Source organism: Rattus rattus, chromosome 2, assembly GCF_011064425.1.
Source record: "Rattus rattus isolate New Zealand chromosome 2, Rrattus_CSIRO_v1, whole genome shotgun sequence".
Classification (NCBI taxonomy): Eukaryota; Metazoa; Chordata; class Mammalia; order Rodentia; family Muridae; genus Rattus; species Rattus rattus.
The window spans coordinates 157,053,768-157,073,606 of NC_046155.1; the positions used below are offsets into that span (position 1 = coordinate 157,053,768).

At 43.0% G+C, this 19,839-nt stretch overlaps 1 protein-coding gene across 1 annotated transcript in view; it reads right to left on the minus strand.

Annotated features, from left to right (window-relative positions):
• LOC116893347 (carcinoembryonic antigen-related cell adhesion molecule 3-like) overlaps positions 1 to 8,670 on the minus strand; it is a 10,572-nt gene extending 1,902 nt beyond the window's left edge. Inside the window, 4 exon segments of the mRNA XM_032895155.1 lie at positions 245 to 618; positions 2,683 to 3,042; positions 6,983 to 7,342; positions 8,440 to 8,670. Coding sequence (XP_032751046.1) covers positions 245 to 618; positions 2,683 to 3,042; positions 6,983 to 7,342; positions 8,440 to 8,632 — 1,287 coding nt within the window. The 5' untranslated portion in view covers positions 8,633 to 8,670.
• Between the last annotated feature and the right edge of the window lie 11,169 nt (positions 8,671 to 19,839).

The following is a 19,839-nucleotide window of genomic DNA, read 5'->3' on the forward strand; positions in this document are numbered from 1 at the left end:
TCTACAGGTTTTCAGCTGTTCTTGTGGACCTGTGCCTTGAGTTCACCAGGCAGGTCACTTGCATGAATAAGTTAGTCTTACCTGTGGTCCCAAGGCTCAAGTTCGCTCATGGGGTTCTGCCCACGGGCTCTCCTCGGTGGCAGCAACCAGGAAGATCTACGCCGCCTCTTCCGGGGCCTCCGTGCACCAGGGTTCAGATGGCCTCCGGTGTTTTCCTCTGGAATCAGTAATGTGTGCAGAGAGCAGTCTCTTCTGGTTTCATGAGGCGTGTCTGCACCTGTGCTTTTTCAATTTTGAAATCTCTGCTTAAAGTTTCAAGTGTGTACATTCCTGCATCTTTCTCAGTGGCATTCTGAAGCAGCAGGGATCCGTTAGTGTACACAATCTTTCTTCTGCTGAGTTCACTTCCCCATGTGGTGGAATTCATGGCTCTGCTGTATTCTGTGATTTTCAGTATGTCAGCCCCATACACTGATTTGTACCAGGAAAAGGCTTGCAGACCTTTTGGCAGATTATGAACAACGAGAAGAACACTTTCTCCTTCAACAGCATACTGTGGCACTGGTTCAATCATGAGTTGAGAAAAGGTGATGGGGTTACGGCATGTAGAAAGGGAGGCTGGAAAGGAAAAAAGAAAGAATCATCAACTGGTGATCATGGTGCTTGATGTAAAGATGGCTACCTCTGTCCTAAGCATATAAATTTGTCACTCTGCCTAGAGCTGCAAACTTAGGTGTGTCTATCCCACTTGATCAAAGTTAACAATATGACTTTGTCCACTCTCTCAGTGCCCCTGAAAATGTCATTTTCTCTTCATGGAAGTTTCTACATGTCTGCTCCTGTGATGCACTCAGTCAGCCACTGTACGTACACATTCATATACCCTGGGGTTTGAGATGATGCCTCCACTGAATATGGACCCCAGATTTCCACTTTTTGCTTTTTTGTTTTCTGTTTTTAGTTTGCTTTGTGGCTCCAATCAACCCCTAACATCGCCTTCTAGATGTCCTTGCTACTCTGCTGTGCATCCTACAGAACTGCGTCTGAATAAGGAACAGTGGCAAACTGATCTTCAGATCAGGCTGAGATCTGGGAAAAGGCTAGGATATTAGGCTAGCTGGTTTTGTGTGAACTTATAACAATGTAGAGTCCTTTGAAAGACAAGGCCTCAATTGAAAATGCCACCACCAGGTATGGGAAAAGGAAAGATGTCCTCCCCCTACAACCTTTGCTGCCTGCAGCAGGCAGAGAACTTGCCCCAAAGGCCAGAAGATCTGGAGAACTGTCCTTGCCCCTCAAAGGCTACAGTGTTTGGGATAACAGGCCTTGAACCTCAACTGGGCTGCAAAGTAGAGCTGGTTCTAGTGGTGTGGATATGAGTGTGAGCGTGGCTGTGGGTGTTGGTGATCCAGCCCCAAGGGACTGAGAGCAGGAGAGTTGACCTTGCCAAGGCAGTGCTGGAGAGCTTGAACTGGTGGTGTGGTTGAGGGAGAGCTGGTGGGATGACCAACTCAGCTACTACCCAGGCTCAGATCCAGGTCTTTGAGTTGGCCTAACTCAACATCTATGAACTTCTAGAATACATAAAGGGACCAGTCCTGATGATCCAAGACAGCAGGATATTTGTGACACAGGGCAACAACAGGATATCTGAAAGGAGTCCCAGTGAAAATGCAGTATTGATACTATAGCAGAATATACAGACCTTAAACCAAACCAGTGATTCATTGCAACAAACATTTACAAGTCACGTAAGGACAAAAGGGTATACTATAAGACACTATGACACACTACAGCTTCCATGATGAGATTTTTCTTCGTTTCATCTACTTTTGTTGTTGTTCTTCCTCTTTTCTGTTGAGGATGGATTACAAGTGCAAAAGGCAAATATAAAGGGACAAGAGTATGAAAGGAATTGTAGCATATGATATGAAGTTAACAAAGAATCGGTACAAAATTGTTTTTTAAAGAAAATGTCACCACAAGAGTGGCCTGTGGGCTAGCCTATATTTTTTAATTGGGGTTTGATATGGGTGAATCCAGTCTACTACAGGCAGTTCTACCCATGGGGTAGAGGACATGAGTGATATAAAACAGAAGATTGTACATGGCATGAGGACCAAGCCACTAAACAGCACTCTTTTACGGTACCTACATCAGCTCCTGGGTTTTGTTTGGGAAACTCACGTGTTTGGAGTTAATAAATACCCAAATTTGACATAGACAGCCAAACACAAAACAAAACAAAAACAACAATGTTCCTTATCACCTCTGAGAGAAAGTAGAAGTTAAATCTCAGGACAATGCTTCCCAGGGTCACTTTAGTCCAGCCTTGGAAAGATGACAGGGTTAAGGACCCCCTGGTGCTCACCTCTCCTTGAGGTTGCCATGGTTTCCTCAAATGCCTGGCTAGAGTCCTACATGACTAAGAAGAGTCTTATATTTAGTTGAGTTACTTTCTATCAAGGTCTTCCTTGATGGGGTTTGGGAGTCAGAGGACAAAGTCTGATCTGTGACCATTTAACTCTAACATGTGTGTTTCGTACCAACTCTAACATGTGTGTTTCACTCAAAAATTAACATGGGAACACAGTAAAGACAGGAGACAGGCACAGGCTAGGTATGACAGCCCTGTCTATTTAAGCCCCACAGTGTATTAAACTATCACAGAGAATTACTTACTGTCCACCTGGAGTTGTACATGTGCTAATTCTGTTTTCATATCTCTACTTAGAGTTCGTAGGGTATATAGTCCAGTATCCTTCCATGTGACATTGTAGAACATGAAGGATCCATTGCTGTATATTGTCTCTCTACCACTGTGTAAAGGCCCATGAACACTTAAATTAGTGGCTATTATGTGTCTTGCAACCTCAAGATTCCTGGACACAATCATTCCTTTGTACCAGAAAAAGGCTCGAAGATTCTCTGGAAGATTGTGAACAACTAGAAGAACACTTCCCCCATCAGCAACATTGGGTGGCACTGATTCAATGGTGAACTGGACAGAGGGAGAAAGTGGTCCACAGGTCCAAAAGAAGGCTAGAAGGAAATAAAAAGATCCATCAGTGTTAGAACATTTCTATTTGGATAAGTCTCAAGACCAGCCTCAGCTTAGAGAGGAATTCTGAGGAAGGGGTATCTAAGAGCAACGAAACAGAAGTCTCAAAGTCAAATTGTGGGTTAAAAGCTGATGTCATATGTTCTTGAGACAGCTTTTCAGACATTTTTCTCTATTCTGCTCAATACAGCTTTTTCTTGCTTTTCTAAAAACTCCCAGGATAGCTCATCTCTTTAAGATCAAAGCCTGGCGGTTGGGGATTTATCTCAGTGGTACAGCGCTTGCCTAGCAAGCGCTAGGCCCTGGGTTCGGTCCTCAGCTCCGGAAAAAAAAAAAGAGAAAAGATCAAAGCCTGGTCTTTTATTCAGTGCCAATCCAGGTTCATTCCATTATTCAGTTCATTCCAGGTTCCATTTTGATTATCCCACAAATCAGCATTCTATGACTCTAGCCCCTTGATTCTTAGAAAAATACAGCAAGCAATTTTTACATTGCAAATGAATTCAAAGATCTATCTGCCTTTGAAGCACAGACAATAAGCTTGCTGGGTGGGATCCCACCCTGAAATTACCATTCTTACCATACCCTGTGCCTAGACCTAAACTCCCTCTGCCCCAGACTGGCCTTGAACTCAGGAATCTGCTTGCCCTTGTAAGCACAAACACTTACCTAGGTGGGATCTTGCCCTTCAATTGATACTCCCTAAATCTCTATCCCTTCCTTAGTATCTTTCTGACAAACTGACTTATAGTGCAGCTGTCTCTGTTCTTTTAGATTTGTGAAGCTCCTTATACAAGTGTATCCTTATTTTGCATAGTTGAGAAATTATATATTTTTGAACTTGTGTTTTGCAGAGTTCTTTCCCATTCTTAAGGGCTGCCCTGAAGATCTCACTTACCATTTTGCTGAGAAGGAAACACACTCTCACCTCCCAAACCTGTGCTGCTTCTAATTATCATGAAGTCATTAACCTTAGTAGGAAGAATATTTTCCAATAACCTTGGCAGAGAGAATAGTTCCTGAAGGAAGAACATGAGTAATACACACACACACACACACACACACACACACACACACACACACACACACACACACACACACACACACACACACACACAAGCTTTACACCCACATCAACGTTGACTCATAGAGGCTCTGTTCCAGGGGTAGGAATAATGCCATGCCATCCCTGCCATGGCCATGCCAGACTTGGCAGCTTAATATGAGGCCCTGAGTCCTGAGATGTGTCCATTGCTCAGCCAAGGTATGTGGTGTCTCCCTGTCCTACATTGTGTCCCCCAGCAGTTGTCATTTTCTCTGTATGGCACCCTCTCCTCATTTGTTAACATGGCTCTTGTTCTCTAGCCTCAGATCCCTGCTCACATTTAGAATAGGTTGGTGTTGGCATGATGCCTCCACATCCTTGTTCTCCACTCACCCTGTTTCTTGTCTCTCTGAATCTTTCTGTTGTTACATTTCTGTTCCCCTTGTGGTTCCAGTCAATACCTGAATTCACCTTCTAGCTTTCTTTATTAATCTAGCTTCCAGTCCACTAGGACCAAGACATCATAATAAATGTGCTTTGCTTTATTTTTTAATCCTTCCTAGAAAAAAATTATACACATATGGAGAATGAATGAATGAAAAATGTTGCAGGACCCTGTATGCCCATAGATTTATTTATGAAATCCATAGGTTTTGAAATACAGTATTGAATCATTCCATTTGCTTTAAGTTTTTACACTTATTTGTGTATTTTATTTGTATGTGAGCATGAGTACAACAGCAAGTGTCAGTGTGGGTGGGTGGGTGCAGGGTACAGTGCTTAGATGGAGGTCAGAGGACTTCGGATCATTGGTCTCGACTTTTCACACAATGAAGGAAACGACTATATCCTTTTAACCATGTCACAACACCCAGCTTGATTTTTTTTTAATTTCAGATGTCAAACTGAGAACATTAGTGTTCAAAATATTGTGGTCTTGGTGATTAACTTTGTGTAAGAACAATGTGCTCCTGGCCCTTACTATTTCTTGTTCAATGAAAACTTCCTGATACTGAGCATCTGTACCACTCTGTCTCTTCTTTCCTACAAACCCTAAGACTCCTCTCATGTCATATGCCACTCAGAAGACTGCAGAGAGTAGGTGAGTCTTCTTCTCTCACATACTGTCAACTTTCATTTTCCATGACTATGATAGGTGGTGCACCCTTTGCAGTGGGATACAAGAATGCCTCCTTGTTCTCAGTAGCCTAATACGTCCTCCTTATGTGGCACATCTACTATTGCATAGCTCACAAGTTTTTGTCCTTCCCCTTTCTGAACTGAACTTCCCAGGAAGGAACACCACTCATATTCCCATAGACTGTGGGTGGTTCTCTTAAAAACACATTGCTCTGCCTCTGTTCCCTCTCTTGTTCTTTTATTTCAGTACTTTAGAATATGGAGTGAGCATCAAAGCTAATGAGCATCCTCCTGAACTGGAGGAATAGAGGATGGCCCTGGGGCTTCCCTCTGGTATATCATGGTCTTGGTCTGTCAGCACCAAAAACTAAAGCCTGCATAACTGTACCCACAAATACTCAGCAGTGTACCCAGTCTGCCCTGTGTCCTCAATGATATAGAAAGATGGATTTTTGCTCTCAACAAAGTGACAAAGATGTCTGTGTAGCTTCTAGGATAACAGCTGAGTGATCTGTGGTGAAGGGGACAGATATACCCTCACTGGAGTCACCAGAGTTCTAACCCAAGACAAAGACCTAGGAGCATATGTGTAAGGAGTCTCACATCATGGGTGTGTGGGAGGAGGCAACCTGATTACTGGGAAGAGGCTGTCAGCTCCTTCTTCTCATGTAAGATTTCATGACAATGCTCTCACTTTCCCTGCTTCCTGGGCTGTATAATATCTCTGCTTACTATGCTCAATGTCTTTCTGAGATAACTTGGAGTTCTTATATCTAGTTGATTCCCCTTAGCTGTTCTATATTTCCCAATGAAATATATAAATCTAATTACTATTTCTTGGCAGTGTATCAAACACGTTAAGAAAAATTAGGTCTAGGAATTCTGTGTCCATGATTTCCAGGTCAATAGAAATATGGGTAGAATCAAGCTACTAGATAAGTTCCTGGTTCAGATAAATAGTTGTCTGGATGTTAATTTTGTGTACTGATGCTGTCCACTGTTAATAACTGGAGGAACTGGAGCTAACATCTTGAGGACTGTTCAAATCCACAGATCCTGTTTCTATTTGTATACAGTAGAGAATTCCTTGAGTGGAATCTAGAGAACAAACACTTGTCAGGAAGACCAGTGTCCTCTGTCTCTTGATGACCATGACCATGACTTTCATGTGAAGTCTCACAAATCCATCAGAATAAATGACCTGGGCACCTGTTCAGCTATGCTTATCTGCTGAGTCACTGAAGAATATGTACAGGGGATCTAGCCTAACCATTAGTTTACTAGCATTGCGCTGCCTGGCCCCACACAAGACTGTGACTACTTGATATCACTGTTCCCTGCAAACAAGAACTCAAAATCCAATCTCTATAAAATGCTTTTCAGGACAATCAGGAGTTGAGTCTGGGATAGAAGTCTGAAGCCAAGGATTCTTGGTTCTCTCATTTCATCTATATATTTCTCAACCAGGCCCAATGTTGAGTGCCTAAAGGTGTTTTTCAAGGAAACATTCCTGGTTGAATTAACTAACACGCTTCCACCCGTCTTAAATGTGAAGTCAAATAAAGGATTCTTATTTATTTCCACTATTCTATATCACTTGTGTCTTGAACTAAATGTTTAAACCCCACATGAGGCCACAATGCAGAGGAGAAATGAGCACATGCCAGGCCTGACACTTGTTTGTGTGCCATAAAATGAACTCACCCGGCAACAAGAGTTCACAAAGCATCACTTACTGTACACATGGAGGTATATGGATGTTGTTGATACAATTTCTCCATGTCTATTTAATGTTCATAGAGTATAGAATTCTGTGTCCTTCTGGGTGACATTTTGAAGTAGCAGGGATCCATTGCTGTACACTGTCTCTCTACCACTGTGTTCAGGCCCTGTCACACTTATGTTAGAGGCCAGTGCATACAGTGCAATTCCAAGATTCATATTTGTCACTCCTTTGAACCAGGCTATGGCTATAAGATTCTCTGGCAGATTGTGAGCAAGAAAAAGGACATTTTCTCCTTCAGCCACTTGGGGTGGCACTAATTCAATGGTGACTTGGAGAGTGGTGGGCAGGAGCCAGGAGGTTAAAAGAAAAGCTAAAAGAGAAGAGAGAAAGACCATTAATATTGTGGAGGTGTGATAATCATTCAGCTTAGGGATGTAGGTAGGTGTGTACCCACCCTTTCTGATGGAAGTCACAAACATGACCTCTATTACCTCAGAGCTTCTCACTGTACCATTAACTCTCTAGGGTTTTACTGCTCATGTGTCTGCCTGGATTTTCATTTCATGTCCCCATATTTGGTGTAAGGATACCACTTTGATCTCCTCCTCCAAAGAGTTCTCATTTTCAGAATTTTTCTCTGTTCTTTTTGTGGTACTAATGTTATCTTTTGAATACTCTGATGCCAGGTACATTGGAACCATGGCTTTGTGAGGACAGGGATTAGTCTGACCGTTTTGGAAGTTTAAGTTTCAAGGAAAGACTCAGATACTAGTCCAAAAAGGAAAGGAAGTAGGAAGAAAGAATAAAGTAAGGAAGAAAAGAAGGAAGAATGGAAGGAGTAAAGGAGAGATGGAGGGAAGGAAGGAAGGAAGAGAGGAAGGAAGGGAGGAAACAATGGAAAATGGGTTTCCATGGGTTTATACGTGGTTTCCAGGTTTGAAACTAATGACAATAATCATACTCAAGTGTGATTTAAATGTTTTTACATTTCCTTAATTATTTGTATGTGTGTATTTTGTAAACACAAAGTCTAGTATGTTTTTTGCACTTTCATGGTTCAAACTTCTGTAGTAGGCAGATAAAGGCTAACAGGAGTCTGTTCTATCTATTTATCACATGGGAATTGAAGGCTGAATTCAGATTCTGTCCACATACTGTTACTGGCCTACCTGTATTTGATTTCAATTTGAAGAGTCATGTTGTCATGTTTGGAAATGTCAGTCCTCAGAAGATAATAGCCAGTATGAGTGGCTTGAGGCTTTTCTGTTTTACTCCTCATGTTGTGTCCATGAATATCTGTTAAGCTGCTGAACCTCTGTTCCTCATAATACCTTCTGCCCCATGATTACCAGCAAAAACCTCATCTCATCTCAGACTTCTGTTATTTTTAGGAGATCCCTGCCTACCTCTGAGTTCCCCACAACCCATCAGAGTTTTCCACCATCATCAGAGAGTTGATACTCTTACCTGTGAACAGAAGACCCTGCCAGGGTATATACCCTTGTAGAGAAGTGTGAAGGACACCTACATCTCTCTTCTCACTGCACTGTCCTCTCTTTGAAAAGGAGAACTTCCCCTCCAACACAGCACCAGCATCTGCTGTCCTTCCTCCTCCTGATCTGTGTTTTCTCTCAGGAAGGAGCACTTCCCTGAATCCCATGGCCTGTGGATGTTGGAGTCTGTGTCCACAGCACTGCTTTGTCCCTTCCACTCTCAGTGCTGTCCCTCACCCCTCTCAACTTTTCTCTCTTTGTGTTTCACCTCCAGGCAACATATTGAGCAACAATGCTGATAAGCATCCCTTTGCTCTCAGAGAACTCATCCCAGACTGGCATCTGTTATGTCCTGGCTTTGGGTCTACCAGCATCAAAGTTTAAAATGAAATATTGTTTATAAATATAAACAGTGAATTTGTCCAACAGCTCTATTTGTTTACCTTTACTAGTTGACAGCAATCAACCTTCCTCTTGCTATGATTAAAAACAGACTTCTGGTCTGCAACTCTGCAACTCTGCCTAGGGCGTATCAGGCGCTCCCACCTGCCCACACCCTCAGACAGCCTGACTCACAGGAAGTCTGCTGTAACCAGGATCATAGGAGGCCCTCCTAACCAGAGACAGCACTGTTTGTCTCGCATAAGGCCTGCTCTAAAACACTTCAAAGAGATCTACCTTCCTACAAGGAAGGACAGGATCCAGTCATAGATAGCATGGCCAGTTAACACCAGAGACAACCAGATGGCGAGAGGTGAGTGAAAGAACATAAACAACAGAAACCAATACTACTCAGCAACATCAAAACTGAGGTCTCCCACCACAGCAAATCCTAGATACCATAACACACATGAAGAGCAAGATTCTGACCTAAAATTCCATCTCATGAAGATGATAGTAAACACTTCTCAGTAACAAAGACAGACACTACCTCAGACTGACTAAAATGGTGAAAAAAATTTCATGCAAATGGTCTCAAGAAATGAGCTAGAGTAGTCATTTTAACCTATTTAAATATTTTATTAATTCATGCTTAAAAATAATATATTAATTGATTTCACCAAGAGATTACACAGTGCGACAAAGAACAAATCATTCTACACATCACCAAATGTGCTCTATTCTGTGTCATATTGTAAATCTCATTCCATTACTGCTTTGTCTTTTTTGATTGAGAATTTTTGTTTATTTACATTTCAAATGTTGTCCCCCTTCCCGGTATCCCCTCTGCAAACCCACCATCCAATTCCTCTTCCCCTTTGCCTCTATAAGGATACTCCCCCACTGACCCATTCCTGCCTCATTGATCTAGCATCCCCTTATGCAGGGGTATCATGCTTATATAGGGCCAAGGGTCTCCCCTCCCACTGATACCAGATACAGCGATCTTCTGCTACATATGCAGGAGTCATGGGCTCCTCCATGTGTACTCTTTGGTTGGTGGTTTAGTCCCTAGAGGCCCTGGGTAGTCCAGTTAGCTAATATTGTTATTCTTCCTATGATGTTTCAATCCCCTTCAGCACCAGCAGTATCAACTAACCATCCCCCATAGATATCATGGACTAAACCACCAACCAAAGATTATACATGGCTCCTGCTACATATGTAGAAGAGGACTACTGCCTTATCTCACATTAGTGGAAGGGAAGGCACTTGGTACTGAGGAGGATTGATGCCTCAGAGAAGGGATATATTAAAGGGGTGAGGTGGAAGTGTATAGGTGGGTAGGGGAGCACCCTCTTAGAGGTTAAGAAAAGGGGAATGAGGTGGGGAGTTCGTGGAGTGGAGGCCAGGAAGGGGGACATTTGAAATGTATACAAATAAAATTATTAATCAAAAGCACCCTGAGGATTTTAGGAGAGAGTAGAAGGTCCATTTCCCTTTATAGTCTAGGTCATTTTGAATCAATGAAGGAATTCTGGATCATTTGCTGTTTCTTCTACTACTTATTCTTAGGAATCTTTCCTAGACAACCAAGGATCATCTGCCTATGGATGGTGCTGCTCACATTGGCCTAGAAGCTCCTGCATCAATTAAGACAATCCCTCACAGACATGTCCACATCCAGACCTGGCAAGGACAGCTACTCAGTTGAGACTTTTTTCACTCAGTAAACTTCAGACTGTGCCAAGTTGACAGTAAATGCTAACTAGAACAGTGTCAGACTATTAAGTCCTCTTGCACAGGGAGATTTCAAAAGAAGTTCCCCATTCTCCAAGTGAGTGTCTCTATTTATTTGTTGTGATCATCACATGTGCTGGTGTCCACAGCACCACAACTGGAGCTAGGGAACAGTTCAGAGACAACTACTCTAGGATTCACTTTTCCCACTTCCCAGATCCTGAGCTCAGGAACACTCTGATATCCATTAAAAACATTGTAAAGAGTAAGTGAAACAGTATCATTGGAACATTAGTTTCATCTTGACTCAAGACAGGCCTCTTAGGCACATTTATCTCCTGCCTCTTCTGTTGCCATTGGAATCATAGAAGAAGCCAATCCCCAGCTAACACAAGACAGGAGCTGGGAGTGTTCAGGATAAAAGAACAGGAGCATGATTCAAAGTTCTGGGTGATACATCAGGGTCATAGAACATATCATAGCAAATGGAGGGCACAGAAAGGCACAAGTGGGTAACAGAATAAAAAACCAACTTGACCTCAGTCTCTTTGCCTGAGAAGTTCCTCCCACCTGAGAGGTGTACCTCCATCACTTCCCAGTAGGAGTACAGGATAACCCAAGAGAAATCAGATTCAAGGAAAGGGGAAGAAATGGAACTGGAATCTCATAAGAGGGCTGGGATTTATTTGTGCTCATAGACACAGTCTGGGAATTAATTTCTGTTTCTATAAACCAAGTCTTCAACACAAAGTCCAGTGATGATATTTCATGGATCCATGTCTTAGTTAGGGTTTTATTGGTGTGAACAGACACCATGACCAATATAAATTTTATAAAGGGTAACATTTAATTGTGGCTGGCTTACAGGTTCAGAGGTTTTGTACATTATCATCAAGGCAGGAGCATGGCATCATCACAGCATCCAGGCAAGCATGGTGCAGGAGGAGGTAAGTTCTATATCTTCACCCAAAGGAAGCCAGGAACACACTGAGCATCCCCAAGTAGCTAGGAAGAAGGCTTCCAAGTCCACTCCATAATGACACACTTCCTCCAACAAGGCCACACCTTCTAATAGTGCCACTCCCTGGGCCAAGCATATGCAAACCATCACATTCCACTCCCTGGCCTCCATAGGCTTGTTTAAACACATGAGTATATGGAGGCCATAACAAAACAAAGCATAATTAAAAGTACATTTAGTCCAACATCCAAAGTCCCCATAGTCTATAGCAGTATCAACAATGTTAAAAGTTCAAAGTCTCTTCTGAGATCCATCTAATGACTTAACTGTAATCCTCGAATTAAGACAGGCAACCAGCTGGGCAAACTTCAAACTCTGTCATCTACATGTCTGATGTCAAAGCAGTCTTCAGATATTCAACTCTTTTTTCATCTTTGTTGACTGTGACAAATTTCTTTCTCCTGAGCTAGTTCCATTCCCTGTTAGCAGCTTTCCTCAGCAGATAGCCTGTGGCTCTGGCATCTTTAACATCTTTGGCTCTCCAAGGCAGCTTCAATGTTACAGCTTGTTTCAGTGTCTGGGATCCACACATGATCCTCTAAATGGCTGGTTTCACTTTCCAGCTCTGCTCTCTGTAGCACTCAAGTTGATCTACTTCACTTCCTCTATTGTTCTTAGATATCAGCCCATGGTACTGGCATCTCCAATACACTGTGGTCTTCTGTTGCAACTAGGCTTCACCAGGAGCCTCTCATAGGCTCTCTTCATGGTGCCAAGCCTCAACTCCTTTGCATGACCCCTTCAGTCCTGGACTATCAATTGCAACTGAGGGTGCACCTTCACCAATGGCCTTCTACAGCCTCTCACAGTGCCCATCCTTAGCTGCTCTTCATGACCCTTTCATGCCTTCAAAACTAGTACCACCTGGGTGACTCTTATACACTACCAAGTCCAGCCACAGCACACGGTACTGAAAGACCCCAGGAGTGGGGAGACCCTCACTCAAGTCTCGGGATGATGCGACCCCCCAGAACTCACGAGAGACCATCCTTGCTGTAATCACAAAAGGTTTATTGATAGGAACCAGTGCACTGGGGTCAAGACTCATATCCCACGCAGGGATAGAGGAGTTCGACCCCGAGTAGCTGGGAGAAGGGGTATTTAAAGGAAGAAACCACAACCTAAGGGGGTAGGGATGGCGTCATTGGAAAGTATCAAGAATGCCAGTGAAAAATCACAAGGAGAAACTCCCTGTTCCTCAAGATTGTTCTCAAGAATTTAATCTAACTCTATGGTCAGCTAGTTCCTAGGAGAGAATTGTTGAACCGGCTGAGGTAATTATTCATTCTATGTCAGCTAGTTCCTGGAACATGCAGTTCCAGGGCCCAACCGTTTGCTTTCTTCTACTCTAAACCTTTGTCTAGGGGAGCAACCTTAAAATTTCTACCTTTCATTCCCCACTTCTTCTAGTGGCTAGTTCTAATCATAGAACTAGATTTCAGTATCTTCATAATATTGATTTTCTTGTCCTCCTAAAGCATGATAATGTTGACGTAACATCAGAATCTGCACAGCACTCACCCTTTCTCTAACAAAAGCTACTAACTTACTACGGATGCATGGCCTGAGTGTAAGAAGCAAAAGTAAAATCAAAAGGGGCCCTATTAATGAGGAGATTAAAGTAATCAGCCATGGAGATCTGTTAAACCATCCCTCAAACCATCCTTGTTGTTCTTCTCTGTCTCTTCTTCTCTTGTCTAGTCTCTCTCTCAGCTTACTCATAGAGTCTTTAATCACCCCCAAATGATTTACATAAAAGCAACATTCTTCTCTTAAGGCAGCACATAGTCCTCCCTCTTTAAGGAACAGTAAATCTAGTCTCCTCCTGTTTTGTAAGACCACCTCCGAGAGGGAGGTCAGTGATTCTTCAAGCTTAGATATAGATTGTTCTATGGCTCATAAATCTTCATCTATTGCAGATCTCAGTTCATGGAAATATTGAGGGGTCTGTATTAATACTGCTGTGCCTGTTCTCACACCTGCAGCTACCCCGAGTCCCAGTGTGACTGCTAAGGTCAATGAAATGGGTTCCCTGCAGAAGCGTCTCAGATGCTGGTCAAACTCATCTTCAAGGTGCCTGCAGGGTGATAATAAACTTGAGGAACCAGTTGTATGAGTATGCAATAGTTTTTGGTAACATCAAAGACAGAAGTAGATACACAAGTGGTTAGCCCCAACTCACATGCCCACTATTTATCAAGTGTGGGTACCAGGAATCTGTTAGTAGAGGTCTGTGGGCTCTTAAGGGTCTCATTACAGAGATGTTTATAAGCAGCTGGTGGATTTCCTAGGCTGGTTCCTTTTCCTGAGAACTCTGTAAGGGTGAGTCTGTTCTTAATGTTCTAGGCACAGGCGTTGTGGCTGGTGGTATTATTAAAAGTCCCAGACACTGCAACACCTTCATAATAAGGGGGTCCTGAGGAGAGGCAAAGCCAACAGGATTCTGTCATATTAGGGCTGGAACCATTTAACACAGTGAATGCCTCTTGTATCGAATTCAGTAATCTTTGTCCAGTGCTCGGAAAGAGTAGAGGGGAGGTTAGAGACGACCTCGAGGGGTATGGCAATGGGGCATCTGGAGCAGGGGGTCCTTGTTCAGGTAACACTTTGTTGGAGCCTATGGGTTGAGCAGGAAGGCCCTCTATTCTTAATTATATTGTAAAGGTGGTGCCTAAATCTAGCTTAAACACCCTATCTGGGAAATACCATTGAAGGCCACATGCCCTTCCCCTCAACAATTTTGATGTATCTGCAGTCTGTCCTTGGGTGGTAAAGGTACTATTTAAAGGCAAACATGTGGGGCTGGTGCCACAGGCCCCTGCACTTCTCTGGCCACACCTCATTGGGGAAGTATAATTTTTATGTACCACAATCCAATCCCGAGAAGAACTGGGTTTCCAGTAGGCTTCTCCAGTAGTCTCACATCCCCAAGCAGAACAGTATAAAATTTCTAAGCCTCCACAACGTCGAATAGTGGCCCAATCTCGGTCATCTCGGGGGAAAACGTAAAACCCTTGTCTCCCCAAGTGGCACCTTGCTTCTGGACTTCTGCATCCAAACTTACCCCCAGGTGAAAATCTTTTAGAGACTTCTAGGGGCATATTCTGAGGATCTGTGTCAGGAATGTCCCAGGAGTCCAGCCCAGCTACCAACTTACAAAAGTCAGGAGTGAGAGTAGGCCACCATGTATATGGTGGGGCCACCTTGGAGATGGACCATATTACTTCCCTGGCCTCTGAGGAAACTTGCCAAGTCAGTTTCTGAAGAGCATGGGGGTTCTTATCCACTACTGGTGAGACACTTGTGGTGCAGATGCAACTTAAGAGGATCAACAGTTTTTTTCCAATTTCCATTCATCTTTAGTTGGCTCCGGTACTCTTTTGAGGTGGGAGGCGAAGATCCAAACTGAAATGCTTTCAACCTTTACTGCTATAGGAGTTGTCAAAAGCACTCGATATGGCCCTTTCCAGTGAGGTTCCAGGTTTCCCACTCGATGGCGGCGGACCAGGACATCTCCGACCTGGAACTGGCAGGGTATGTCCGGACTCCCAGTCTCATAGGCCTCTTTCAGTTGTCCCCAAGCTTGACGTTTCACCACCACAAGGGCCTTTAGGTGGGCAAACAGAGGTTTAGAAAGAACAACATCAGGATCAAATACTCCACCAGACTCAGTGAGTGGTGGTGGTCCCCCACACAGAATTTCATAAGGAGTGAGTCTAAATCGTCCTGGGGTGTTCCAAACTTGGAACAAGGCAAAGAGAAGGAGGGCTGTCCAGTCATTCCTGCCGGTCTCTAAGGCCAATTTTGTCAGGGTCTCTTTTAGGGTTCTATTCATCCTTTCTACCTGACCTGAGTTCTGGGGTCGGTAAGTGCAATGTAACTTCCGATTAATTCCCCAGTTGAGTGGCCAATCCCTGACTTACCTAAGCAACAAAGGCAGGGCCATTATCAGACCTGATTACCTTGGATATCCCAAACTTTGGAAAGATTTCTTCTAGGATCTTCTTGGCCACCACATTGGCTGTCTCAGCACTGGTGGAAAAGGTTTCCACCCAGCCTGAAAATGTGTCTACAAAAACTATTCAGTACTTGGTGCCATATTTGGCTGTAAAATCTATTTCCCAGTAGGTTCCTAGTCGGTCACCCTGGAGCCTCTTTCTGGAAGTGCACATGGAACGCCCTGCAGCTATCAAAGCACAAGCCTTGGAGCTTCTGACTACGTCTTCCACCAGGTCCGAGAGCCCTCTCACATAATAGTCAGAGGATCTCACTATATCTTTTAGTTTCTTTGTCCCCAAGTGAGTCAGATAGTGCAGGTTAGCAACATATTTGTGCCCCTCTTTCTCGTTTTTTTCATCTTTATTAATTTGAATATTTCCTATTTACATTTCGATTGTTATTCCTTTTCCCGGTTTCCTGGCCAACATCCCCCTAACCCCTCAAACTCCCCTTCTCTATGGGTGTTCCCCTCCTCATCCTCAACCAATTACCACCCTACCCCCAACAATCCCGTTCATTGGGGGGTTCAGGCTTGGCAGGACCAAGGGCTTACCCTTCCACTGGTGATCTTACTAGAATATTCATTGCTACCTATGAGGTTGGAGCCCATGGTCAGTCCATGTTATAGTCTTTGGGTAGTGGCTTAGTCCTGGAATCTCTAGTTGGTTGTCATTGTTGTTCATATTGGGTCTTGAGCCCCTTCAAGCTCTTCCAGTCCTTCCTCTGATTCCTTCAACGGGGTCCCATTCTCAGTTCAGTGGTTTGCTGCTGGCATTCGCCTATGTATTTGCTGTATTCTGGCTGTGTCTCTCAGGAGAGATATACATCCGGCTCCTGTCAGCCTACACTTCATTGCTTCATCCATCTTATGTAGTTTGGTGGCTGTATATGTATGGGGCACATGTGGGGCAGGCTCTGAATGGGTGTTCCTTCTGCCTCTGTTCTAAACTTTGCCTCCCTATTCCCTTCCAAGGGTATTCTTGTCCCCCCCTTTTTTTTATTTATTATTAACTTGAGTATTTCTTATATACATTTCGAGTGTTATTCCCTTTCCCGGTTTCCGGGCAAACATCCCCCTCCCCCCTCCCCTTCCTTATGGGTGTTCCCCTCCCAACCCTCCCCCCATTGCTGCCCTCTCCCCAACAGTCTAGTTCACTGGGGGTTCAGTCTTAGCAGGACCCAGGGCTTCCCCTTCCACTGGTGCTCTTACTAGGATATTCATTGCTACCTATGAGGTCAGAGTCCAGGGTCAGTCCATGTATAGTCTTTGGGTAGTGGCTTAGTCCCTGGAAGCTCTGGTTGGTTGGCGTTGCTGTACATATGGGGTCTCGAGCTCCTTCAAGCTCTTCCAGTTCTTTCTCTGATTCCTTCAACGGGGGTCCTGTTCTCAGTTCAGTGGTTTCCTGCTGGCATACGCCTCTGTATTTGCTGTATTCTGGCTGTGTCTCTCAGGAGCGATCTGCATTCACATTTTGATCATCCGTCTTGAGTTTCATTTGTTCTAGGCATCTAGGGTAATTCAAGCATTTGGGCTAATAGCCACTTATCAATGAGTAAATACCATGTATGTCTTTCTGTGATTGGGTTAACTCACTCAGGATGATATTTTCCAGTTCCAACCATTTGCCTACGAATTTCATAAAGTCATTGTTTTTGATAGCTGAGTAATATTCCATTGTGTAGATGTACCACATTTCTGTATCCATTCCTCTGTTGAAGGGCATCTGGGTTCTTTCCAGCTTCTGGCTATTATAAATAAACAACTGATGAACATAGTGGAGCACGTGTCTTGTTCCCCTTTTAAAGAAGGAGTGAAGCATTTGCATTTTGGTCATCCTTCTTGAGTTTCATGTGTTCTGTGCATCTAGGGTAATTCAAGCATTTAAGCTAAGAGCCACTTATCAATGAGTGCATACCATGTGTGTTTTCCTGTGATTGGGTTACCTCACTCAGGATATTTTCCAGTTCAATCCATCTGCCTATGAATTTCGATAAAGTCATTGTTTTTGATAGCTGAGTAATATTCCATTGTGTAGATGTACCACATTTTCTGTATCCATTCCTCTGCTGAAGGGCATCTGGGTTCTTTCCAGCTTCTGGCTATTATAAATAAGGCTGCTATGAATATAGTGGAGCATGTGTCTTTGGTATATGTTGGGGCATCTTTTGGGTATACGTCCAAGAGAGGTATAGCTGGGTCCTCAGGTAGTTCAATGTCCAATTTTCTAAGGAACCTCACACTGATTTCCAGAATGGTTGTACCAGTCTGCAATCCCACCAACAATGGAGGAGTGTTCCTCTTTCTCCACACCCTCACCAACAACTGGTGTCACCTGGGTTTTGGTCTTAGCCATTCTCACTGGTGTGAGGTGAAATCTCAGGGTTGTTTTTGATTTGCATTTCCCTTATGACTAAAGATGTTGAACATTTCTTTAGGTGTTTCTCAGCCATTCGGGCATTCCTCAGCTGTGAATTCTTTTTTTAACTCTGAACCCATTTTAATAGGGTTATTTGTCTCCTGCAGTCTAACTTCTTGAGTTCTTTGTATATTTTGGATATAAGCCCTCTATCAGTTGTAGGATTGGTAAAGATCTTTTTCCCAATCTGTTGGTTGTCCTTTGTCCTAACAACAGTGTCCTTTTGCCTTACAGAAGCTTTGCAGATTTATGAGGTCCCATTTGTCAATTCTTGATCTTAGAGCATAAGCCATTGGTGTTTTGTTCAGGAAATTTTCTCCAGTGCCCATGTGTTCGAGATGCTTCCCCACTTTTTCTTCTATTAGTTTGAGTGTATCTGGTTTGATGTGGAGGTCCTTGATCCACTTGGACTTCAGTTTTGTATAGGGTGATAAGCATGGATTGATCTGCATTCTTCTACATGTTGACCTCCAGTTGAACTAGCACCATTTGCTGAAAATGCTATCTATTTTCCATTGGATGGTTTTGGCTCCTTTGTCAAAAACCTAGTGCCCATAGGTGTGTGGGTTCATTTCTGGGTCTTCAATTTTATTCCATTGGTCTAACTATCTGTCTCTGTACCAATACCATGCAGTATTTATCACTATTGCTCTGTAATACTGCTTGAGTTCAGGGATAGTGATTCCCCCTGAAGTCCTTTTATTGTTGAGGATAGTTTTAGCTATCCTGGGTTTTTTGTTATTCCAGATGAATTTGCAAATTGTTCTGTCTAACTCTTTGAAGAATTGGATTGGTATTTTGATGGGGATTGCATTGAATCTGTAGATCGCTTTTGGTAAAATGGCCATTTTTACTATATTAATCCTGTCAATGCATAAGCATGGAAGATCTTTCCATCTTCTGAGATCTTCCTCAGTTTCTTTCTTCAGAGACTTGAAGTTCTTGTCATACAGATCTTTCACTTGCTTGGTTAAAGTCACCCTGAAGTATTTTATATTATTTGGGACTATTATGGAGGGTGTCGTTTCCCTAATTTCTTTCTCTGCTTGTTCTCTTTTGTGTAGAGGATGGCTACTGATTTATTTGAGTTAATTTTATACCCACCCACTTTGCTGAAGGTGTTTATCGGGTTTAGTAGTTCTCTCATGGATTTGGGATCACTTAAATATAGTATCATATCATCTGCAAATAGTGATATTTTGACTTCTTCTTTTCCATCTGTATCCCTTTGATCTCCTTTTGTTGTCTGATTGCTCTGGCTAGACCTTCAAGAACTATACTGGATAAGTAGGGAGAGAGTGGACAGCCTTGTTTAGCCTGATTTTAGTGGGATTGCTTCAAGTTTCTCTCCACTTAGTTTAATGTTAGCCACTGGTTTGCTGTATATGTCTTTTACTATGTTTAGGTATGGGCCTTGAATTCCTATTCTTTCAAGGAGTTTTATCATGAAGGGGTGTTGAATTCTGTCAAATGCTTTCTAGGCATCTAATGAAATGATCATGTGGTTTTTATCTTTCAGTTTGTTTATATAGTGTATTATGTTGATGGTTTTCATTATATTAAACCATCCCTGCATCCCTGGAATGAAGCCTACTTGATCATGGTGGATGATTGTTTTGATGTGCTCTTGAATTTGGTTTGCAAGAATTTTATTTAGTATCTTTGCATTGATACTCATAAGGGAAATTGGTCTTAAGTTCTCTTTCTTTGTTGGTTCTTTGTGTGGTTTAGGTGTAAGTGTAATTATGGCTTCATAGAAGGAATTCGGTAGTGCTCCATCTGTTTCAATTTCATGGAATAGTTTGGAAAGTATTGG